The sequence below is a fragment of the Octodon degus genome, unplaced genomic scaffold, assembly GCF_000260255.1.
Source record: "Octodon degus isolate 3935 unplaced genomic scaffold, OctDeg1.0 scaffold00082, whole genome shotgun sequence".
Lineage (NCBI taxonomy): Eukaryota > Metazoa > Chordata > Mammalia > Rodentia > Octodontidae > Octodon > Octodon degus.
In genome coordinates, this window is record NW_004524658.1 from 11,123,887 (window position 1) to 11,133,555 (window position 9,669).

The 9,669-nt window shown below is 40.8% G+C and overlaps 1 protein-coding gene and 1 non-coding gene across 43 annotated transcripts in view; one reads left to right on the plus strand and one right to left on the minus strand.

Moving 5' to 3' along the window:
- Window positions 1-9,669, minus strand: part of Neb (nebulin) — a 221,833-nt gene that overhangs the window by 70,934 nt on the left and 141,230 nt on the right. For all 42 annotated transcript variants that reach the window (XM_023721397.1, XM_023721387.1, XM_023721355.1 and 39 more), the window contains 15 exons: window positions 9,147-9,251; window positions 8,043-8,141; window positions 7,572-7,673; window positions 7,345-7,452; window positions 6,530-6,841; window positions 5,529-5,633; window positions 5,333-5,437; window positions 4,881-4,985; window positions 4,017-4,124; window positions 3,805-3,918; window positions 3,060-3,257; window positions 2,583-2,687; window positions 1,750-1,854; window positions 1,543-1,647; window positions 1,164-1,271 (listed from right to left, as the gene is read on the minus strand). In XM_023721397.1, the coding sequence (XP_023577165.1) occupies window positions 1,164-1,271; window positions 1,543-1,647; window positions 1,750-1,854; window positions 2,583-2,687; window positions 3,060-3,257; window positions 3,805-3,918; window positions 4,017-4,124; window positions 4,881-4,985; window positions 5,333-5,437; window positions 5,529-5,633; window positions 6,530-6,841; window positions 7,345-7,452; window positions 7,572-7,673; window positions 8,043-8,141; window positions 9,147-9,251 (1,884 nt within the window). The remainder of the gene's footprint in view (window positions 1-1,163; window positions 1,272-1,542; window positions 1,648-1,749; window positions 1,855-2,582; window positions 2,688-3,059; window positions 3,258-3,804; window positions 3,919-4,016; window positions 4,125-4,880; window positions 4,986-5,332; window positions 5,438-5,528; window positions 5,634-6,529; window positions 6,842-7,344; window positions 7,453-7,571; window positions 7,674-8,042; window positions 8,142-9,146; window positions 9,252-9,669) is intronic.
- LOC111818193 lies at window positions 9,459-9,597 on the plus strand. Its single transcript, XR_002822245.1, has one exon. It is a non-coding gene; the product is annotated as a small nucleolar RNA SNORA8 (small nucleolar RNA).

The window sequence follows — 9,669 nt, forward strand, 5'->3', positions numbered from 1 at the left end:
TGGCATGTGGTGCTGGGGGATTGAACCGCGGTCCCTGTGCTTTGCTAAGCTTGTTCTAAGTAGGTGCTTTAGACCACTGAGCCATCTCACCAGCCCCGATTTTTAAAATTTATATTTTATATTTTGCAGATGCAGATCAAACATAGGGCCTTGCACATGCTAGACAAATGTTCCGCCACTGAAATACATATCCAACTAAAAATTACAGTTTTGAAATAACCTGCTTTCTGATGATGGCTTTGTTTTTCTCACTACCATGAGTGAAAAATTAAAACTGCTCAGGAATCACTTTGTTTAAAATAACTGAAAAGCCAATGCTTACAAGGTACAATTCTTAAATTTTAGTTTCCACAAGCTTTTCAAGAAACAGAGCTACCAACTTCTGCAGGAAAACGTTAATGCTTAACTCATGTTGCCTACTAATCCATGGAATAGATGAAAAGGCAGAGACAAAGCTGCAATTTCCTCGTACTAGGTAATAAAACGCTCAGAATCAAGGGAGAAGGAGTAATTTGTATTAGAATTTTAGTAAAGCTCTACAATGGCTAGAGACTAACCAAAATTTCCACCAAAACTTTCTGGAGTAGAAAACTCCACCTTCTTACATCTAAACTATTTGAAGAACTCTTTTTCTTAATTTTTTTTTTTAAAGATTGCTTTTTGTACATATCACCTTGTTCCATAAACAAACTGTCAATAATCTTGCTTTTATAACTTTTTTTTTTTAATATCTCAAGTCCTTTCTCTGGATTTTAGAACCTTATGTAAAATAACTCCTCCTTCCAGGTGAAAAGTGTAGCCCTCTGGCCTGCCCTGCTTATTTATGGACTACCATATCCATTTTATTTTTGCACTAAAGCCCACACAACTCCCTTGAAACAGAGTCTTTTGTACAGTACATTATGTCTTCTTCCTCTCCTCACTTCTCGCCAGCACCGAATTTGTCCGTGCCATCCAGAGCCAGGCAGCCTACACAGTCATGGCTGTAGCCCCCTTGCCAGTGTTCGGGGCTCTCCCTGCACTGCAGAGCCCTGAGTGACAGCACACACTTGATGACTGAGCACAGGAATGACTTGCTGGGGTGCTTCTGGGCATTTGCATGAACCCCAGACAGTCCTGGAGTGGGAGCAGGGGAGAGGAAAGAAGAGGGTGCTGTGACTCACATGGCTGGCCAGATGTTTCTGGCTCTTGGCATGCGTCAGGGACAAGGTGCTGGTTGGCAGAATGTAGCTGGTGGCTTTCACTTTATCCCAGGCCTCCTTGTACAGATTCTGGAAGGGTTAAAAAGTCATGTGAATACGGAGCAACGCATTCTGGTTCGCTCCAGAGTGGCAGGTTCTCTATTTCTGTCCTTGTCAGATGATCCTTGCCAATATCCAGGACTCATTTTCAATTGGAGCTTCATTTAATTCTATATATGAGCTAAAATCGAAATCTAAGAATCCATGAAAAAACTAGAAAAATCTTTGGGGAGAAGGTGCACATTCCCCTGTATTCTTTTATTGTTTCTGAAGGGCAACAAGTGGCTCAGGAAAGACTCACACTGCTATAAAGGCTCTTGAGATTCTTGGTCCTGTCGTAATCCACTGTTTCTAGCACTGTGGTGTATTTGTCCTTAATCTGATGATAGTTTTCTTTATATTTCACCTATAGACAGAAAAGCAAAAGTCTTATTCACCTCTGTTGTTAAAAAATATATAAAGACAAGAAATGGCTTATGTCTCAAAGAGGGGGACAAAGAAGACATACCTCGCTGGCATTAATGCCACTTTGAAGAGCAGTCACATAAACTGGTGTATCTGTGACCAGGTTATAGTTTTGTAGATTTTCTTTACCTGCTGCTGTGTATTGGATCTGTGAAGGAAAAGGCCATCAAAAGTGATGAAACACCATCATCAGCTCTAAATATTTGTGCCAATTTATATGGGTTTACTTATTTATGGGTTTCTGCTTTATTAATTAGGGGTTTACTTATTTCTGAGCTTCTGCTGAGAAACAGGCTACCATCCTGCAATCCTAAAGACTTACTGTGCTGCCAGAATGAACAGCTTCTCTGGATCAGGAGTAGAGTTGGGGCCTCTGCCTGCTAACCCTCCTCAGTTTGTTCCCTTTTGTATGCCCTTTCTCTACCTGGCAGCAGCCCCTTGATTTGAATAAGCTACTAGACCCATCTTTCAAAGCTCATTAAAAAAAGCTCATGTGTATGCTGGGATATTATGGGATTTATCTTTTCCTTCAAAATACATTTATATGTGGCCCCAGAATGCTCTTGCATCCTATTCCCTCCAAGTTAACTTGGTCAAAGTACAAATGCCTGAGACTCTGAAACACCTCCTGGGTAACTTGCTGTTATAGATATACAGCCTTCTATCATCAGAGAGGTTCATACTGAGAAGCTTCAGTGCTGGACCTTTAATTGGGTCCAGACGGCCACGGGGTTCCTTTAAATCATACACAATTTTAGAAGCTATTTGATTAGAGCTTCGTGGTCAAGCATGGACACAGCTTGCCTGACAGCCACTCACAGCACCTGGGGTTTTGATGACCTAGGAGGGCCAGTCTTTGTAGGAAAAGTGACTCACTTGACTCTGGAGGTCATATGATTTCTTAGCATGGAGGATCTGAGGTGTATCCCAAACGTAGCAGCCAATGCCTCTCAGCCAATTTAAGTCATCTTTATACACATTCTGCAAGAGACAAAAGACAACCAATAGTGATAGGTATTCTAAATTTATAGGATTCTGAGTGTTGAAGTAATTTCCTGTTGGTCCTCAGTTGGGCTTACTGCTTAGAAGACATGCATGTGTGGGCCTCTCACTATCTGGGAGGTCTGTAATTCCCTGGCCTAAAAAACTGTGAGGGGAGCAACACCTAAGTCCAACCTACTGCTGAACCGATTAAAAATTTAACACAGATGTCCAAAGGCTCAAAGGAAATTCTTAAACCCAAAATTGGTTACTTGTGCAACTTTACTTTGAAAGTTGCCAGTGTATAAACACAGGAACAACTGAAGCCTAAGGAAACCTGTAACCTAACTCAAAGGCAGAAAGGCAGCATACATCACTTAAAATTTCCTGGGCGTTTCGGGCGTGCATAAACTTGGGCTCTTCCGGGAGAGACGTCCACTGGTGGAAGTAGTGTCGATACTCCAGGTCACTGAGGATGTACTGGCACCTTTTAGCCAGCACGTGATTCAGCATGTCATTGGGGATATGAACGTTTGCTTTTGTGTCCTCATAGTGTTTTCTGTAGTTCAACTAAAGAACGAAATTTTAAAAGACAAAAATTAGATAAGAATTAAAACTTAAATAATTCAGATCAATCTCTTTTGAGTCTTAATTCCAATATAGATCAATGCCTCTAAAAAACACTGATGCCAAAAAAAATATTATACCCTTCCTTTTCAGTTTCTCATCTTTCTAGAATCCAAGGCCAACAGTGAGCTTGGTGGTTTCTCCTTTTTGCATTATAGGGCCCTCACTGTGTGTTTGGTGGTATAAGAAGAAGAAGACAGGAAACCTCCAGCCATTGAGGGTACAAAGTGAGGGTAAATATCTAGAATAAATCATTCTAAGCCTAACATGGTGGCCTACATTAATCGCAGCACTCAGAAGGTGGAGACGGGAGGACTGCCACAAGTTCAAGGCCATCCTGGGCTACACAGTGAGATCTCATCTTGAAAAAACAAAAGATCACTCTCCACCCCCCAATCGCTAGTTCTGAGACACAGGAACAGCTGTAAATAGGCAAGCACAGAGCACACTGAAGCTGTTCAAAAGCATGTTGAGGTGAGCACAGGCTTACCGCACTCCTCATCTGCTGGAAATCCAGACAATGAACCACGCTGGGGAACTCACTGATCACTTTTCCAGCCAGGTAATGGCCCTTCTGCTTCTCATATGTCTCTTTGTATTTCAGCTGTGAGACAGATTCAACGGTGAGAAGTACTGGAGTTTTCTAATCAGTCCTTTTCTCCCCCCAAATGACCCCCTAGGGGAGGAAAAAGCCACACTGACCTCACTGTTCACCAGGTCAGCATGCTTGGCTCCAACAATAGGAATATAACGCTCATCCAGGGTGTAGCCATAGGCCTTGGTTCCCTCCCAGGCCCCCTTATATAGTATCTAGAACAAAGAAGTATGTGTTGATAAAAATTTGCATTCAGCTAGTACTTTCAGATATTACTAAAACCATTATGAGAATTAAAGCAAAACATTTATATTCAAAGCAGGGCCTAAAATCTTTATTTGTAGCCATTAACAAGCCTAGCTAAGACAGGGCAGTCATTTAGCTTATTGGAAATGGAATCTCAGGCATTTTATAATAGAGTGAACTGTATTTCAGTTCTAGAAAAAGTGATGAGCAATTTGTATACAGGAAGAGAAGCATCAAAATTGCTTTCAACTGAATAAGCACTGCCCCTTTACATTAGCCAAATTAAATGTTAGAAAGCAAGCCTTCAACCTGGGGGCTGCAGACACCTGTGCATGACACCTGAAGGAAAACAAGCCTTTCCTCCCTTGGAAGCTGCTCCCAATTCTGAGCTCTGAGAGCTTCTATAGCACTCATCATTATTATCTCTTTATTTGTGTATGTTCCTGTCACTTGTTTGAGCTCCTGAAGAGTTCCCCTCATTTAGCTTTAGTCCCTGAAGCCTCCTACAGTTCCCAGCACATCACAGGAGCTCAAAAAGTCCAGCTGAGCACACACTGCTCACTCTGAGTGATACGCTAGTTCTAGCAGACAAGACAAGATGCAATTAAAACAGTATGGTGCTCTGTTGTTTGCTGTTCAGCTGTCCACAAAATCAGCCAAGAAGATGAACACTAATAAGCGCTAACACTAGGAACCGAGATGCTACTACATGAAATAGGACTCACAGTGCTGTAGAGTTTTCCCATGTCCTTGGAATGGGAAATATATGGTGTGTCTGGAGAAAATGTGTATTTGCCCTTGGCTTTATTAAATGTTTCTTTATATTTTACCTAAAAAGAGAAAGCAATAAAAAGCTTTGATTACTATAAATGTATATTTAAAGTTTTACATAATCTACCCTTCAACATAATCAATAGTCTACACTTACAGATCAAAACTAACTCACTGGTTACATTTTTGGTCCATTTTAACTATCATAATAGGATATTTTTGAAAATAATATAGATATCTAAGAGCAGGTACACCATCTACTAGTGTCTTTTAAGACCTCACACCCAGATTATCTTATGATTTACCCCATCACAATTTCTTACAAGCAGTTATCTAGAGATGAGCTAATCCATTCAAGGATAATCAATTCTCAGTCTATATATTTCTGCATTCACAAAAAACTCACATCACTTTGATTGACTGCATTAATCTTGGCCAAAACAATCTCTGGAGGATCCACCACACTTGTAAAATTGGGATAGTTGTCAAGAGCTTCTTTCTTATATTTTATCTGCAAAGAGTTAGAGACAGTTGAGACAGGTCTATCCTCACAGGGTAAGGAGGGTAGGCCTTAGATTCCAAAGGGAACAGACTTTGCACACCTGATTCACCATCTCCTGGTTCTTAGTGACCCTCACATGGTCCACAGAGTCCAAGGGGATCCAGCCGATGCCTCGGAGCCACTCCAGGTCAGACTTGTAGACATTCTGAAAACAGGACAGAGATGTGGTGAAGAGTGTGGTTCAGGCTCAGGATTACAAAGAGCAAATTCCAAACTTCTTTTTCAGATTTTTTAAAGGTTTCTTTTGAGTGGCTATTGTTTTATTCAATTGGAACTTTACCTGAGCAACATTTTCTTGAGCCTGTGACTGCACAAGGCATTGTTCTCAGTGCTTAAGGGGTAAGTACAAGCTTAAGCCTCATGACAGTGAGGTCACACAAGTGCTACTGGAATTAAGGGAAGGGGCCATCACTTTCATCTATAGGAAAAGGTTTAAGGAGAAAGTCACAGTTTTAGAAGGACTTGGTTCCTTTAGTTATGTTGAAGCCTGTGTGGTACTGAGATGAAATGAAAGCAATTGCACAAGTAAAGACTAATGTAGTTGCAGGGCAGCGGTCAGGTGTCTCAACTGCACTGGCCACTTCTGTCTCTGTCCCCATTTTTTCCTCTCCCTGCCTCCTCCTGCTCTTAGATTCTTCTGGTCCACTCCACAAGATGAAGTGCTCTTAGCCTTTCGTCAATTACTATGACTTCACGTTGTCAAAAACCCCAATTCTATCTCAATTTTCACCCAAGTAAATTATTAGTTTAAGTCAGTTGGGAATTTTTCATGTTAATGTAAGAAGTTGCTGATAGCAGAAATGGCATAAAAGTAGATTTTAAAAATAACTGACTTTGTAAGTTATTAAAAAATATGGTCTGTAGGCAGTTATCAATCAATCACTGGTCTGTATTGTCCGTTACTTCATATCAAGCCTCAGTTCTCTTCTGTGTACAAGGTAAATCTTTATATCCAAAGTTTCAAAACCGGTAGGTCTAGAATGCTGCTTATCTTCACTACATTGTATGTCTCTAAATAATGAAGGGATGAAAACCACTTACATCACTCTGTAGGTCATAGGCCTTTCTTGCCTGAATTACATCATTTTGGTCAGGATGACATGTCCACTGGTGCAGGTAATTGCGGTAATCGATATCGCTGACAAGGCCCTGCCCCTGCTTGGCTGCCAAGACCGACACCATGTCTGCAGGAATATTGATTTTGGCCTTTGTTTTGTGATAGTCCTGCTTGTAGAGTCTCTCATTCTGGATCTGGCCTGCATGCTCAAACCAAACCAGCTTAGGGTCATCTCTCATGGTTGGTACACCGACATAGTGGCCTTTCTGTTTCACGTGTTCGGCTTTGTACTTCAGCTGGTGGGAAGAAGGACACAGATTCCATCAGCATGGACAGCCACACAAGGCAAAGGGGTCAGGACCCTGGGCCCAGAAACATCAGAAACTTAGCCTCTACACCCCTGATTTTTGTGGGTGACCCCCCAAAACCAGAACTGTAAAAGCATCAAAATAATAAATAAATATGAAAAAAGTGATTTTAAAATTAAAAATATATATGCTTGCTCTACATTTCTGGGAACATTTATTAGCAAGGCTAGAGATTTTCGAGAAGGCAGAGGATATGAGAAAAAGTGAGGAACTCAAACAATAGCTTTTGAAGGAAGAAGGAAGAGAAGGGGGAGACCCCAAGCCCATGGAAAAGATCAAAAGAGGAGCTACATAGCCCCAAGCGAGTTCCTTCCTGTCGGCCAGGGTGAAACAGAGTGTCTGTCCAGAGCCCTGGGCACCACGCGCTTGTCTGGCATTCCCTACAAGCAAAGTTCGGCTTTTCAAAGTGCACTCCGGCCAGGGAAAATTACCTCACTCTGGACATCACCGGAGTGATGGGCATGAACAAATGGCACAGCATCTGGAGGCAGGATGTAGCCTGTAGCTTTCTGTTTCTCCCAGCCTTCCTTGTAGAGGTACTGAGAGAAAAAGAGAACACAGTGGAGGTTAAACGAGAAGTCCTGTGCATAAACTGCCCAGGCTACTTTGGGCTCTAGGTCCCCACTGGAAGCACTGGGCACCCAAGTAAAAGCCCCACCTGGTCCAGGATCCGGGCAGCCTCTTGGGCAGTGTGCAGCAGGGGGGTTTCTGTGAGGGTGTATTTTGACTTGCTGTCATTCCAATCTTTCCGGTATTTAATCTAAAAGTAGGGGAACAAGGGAACTGCTTAGTTGACATTAAGAACATCATGTTGTCCAAGCAATCGCTGGCATTAAACATCCTGAGGATTAAACTTTGTATCTTGGAAATAATGGTCTGCTGAAGCGCAAGGAGGTAGACAATTTTAGAAATGATAGCTGCATGGTAGCATGATTTTTATTTTGTTATTTATTTTTTTAAAAGCAGTCTCACGATATAGTTTGGCCTGGCCTTGAACTCACTATGTAGCTCAGGCTGGTCTCGAACTTGTGGCGATCCTTCTGCCTCTGCCTTCTGAGTGCTGGGGTCACAGGTGTGCACCACCAATGCCTAGCATGACTGTGCAATTTGAGAGCCACTGCATACTTACATCATTGAGGATCTCACCACTTTGCTTTGCTGTCACATAGTCAACTCTGTCATCCACAGGAGTAAAGTTGAGAGTTTCTATTTTTGTGCGATATTTTTTCTAAGAGGAAAAAAAAATCTTTTAGACAGTTATAGTCCTCAGTTTTAGTGATGGAGATTTCTTAAATACAAGGGTCCTCCTCAACTAGAGGTGATGACTGCATTAAATAAATGGCATCTTCTTGACAACTTGGTTTTCTTTGAATTTTACTTTGTAAACAAATGGGTTGCTTTCTTATACCTCTCAGAGAACCTAAAGTAGCAAGACTGATCACCTCTCAGTCATGGCTTTACGTGTATATGTTCAGTCCATTTTTCAACTGGATAAACCTTTCCCAGCCTATTGCTATAACTGTCAAAAGAATTTTTCAATTTTTCTAATTCTAAGCACCAATGAGATATGCTGGGTATTACTATATTGGGGAGGTGGTCTTAGAATGTGAAGGAGACAGTACAGATTATTTTGGAAAGTATATCTTGCTTAAATTTTAGCAATTAAAAATGATTAAAGAAATATAAGAAGTAAAGCCATGCTGTTATGCTGAGCTGTAGGGACTCAGGTCAACAATTTCTGACGTAGCCAGTCAAGCGGAAGACCCAATACTATTATGGGCTACTGGACTCTTTTAGAATATTTTGCTGAGTTTACCACCTATAATATTCAAATAATGGAACTTAACAAAAAAAAAGGGTATACAGATGTATGTCCATTTTGTATCTGTGTATTAAAAATGGTTAGGATAGATATATAGTTACATTCTCTTAATGAATAGAGGGATTTGTTGTAATGGTGTTTGTAAATAGGATATCATGTCCGCATCTTGTACAGCAATTAACCACTAGGAAGAATGTATGCAATGTGTTAATTATTGAAACTGTCCTACCAATTTGGTTTGAAACTATCTCATTGCTTTTTGTTTATCAATAAAATTATGGAAAAAAATAAAGTAAAATTTTCAGATAAAATGATTAAAGGTGCTGATATGAGATGACTGTATTTTGGCCCATGTGTTTTTGTTCATTATCTTCGGAAATGTACTGAATGACACAACAAAATCTGGAATACCTCACTGAAGATATCCGCAGCATGTTTGGCGTGATTGACAGAAACGGAATCATTTGGCATCCACCCAATTCCACGTAACCACTCCAGGTCAGCCTTGTAAACAGCCTGTGGAAACAAGACCGGAATGACTCCAGCGCTACCGCTAACCTGGTTCCATTTAGCCTATCCAGAGATCAGGGAAGTGACACAATTTAAACACCATATAAACCAAGAAGGAGATACTCAAACTGTCAGATGTACAATGTAAGAAAGTTAATTAGGGCACATACTGTGACCAATTGGAGGATATTTTTTCTGCTTAACACGGGTTTTTCCACTGTATGATGTTTACACTCAACAGTTTGTTCCTGCTGGTTCATTCAAAGGATAGTGCAAAAGAAATGTAGTATCTGGCATTGGTGGTTTTCTTGGCTTTGTGTGTGTTATACCTGGTATTTCTATTGATACACTATTTTATAGTTACTTTTTTTTTTTTTTTTTTTTTTTTTTTTTTTTTTTAGCAGAACTGGGGATTGAACTCAGG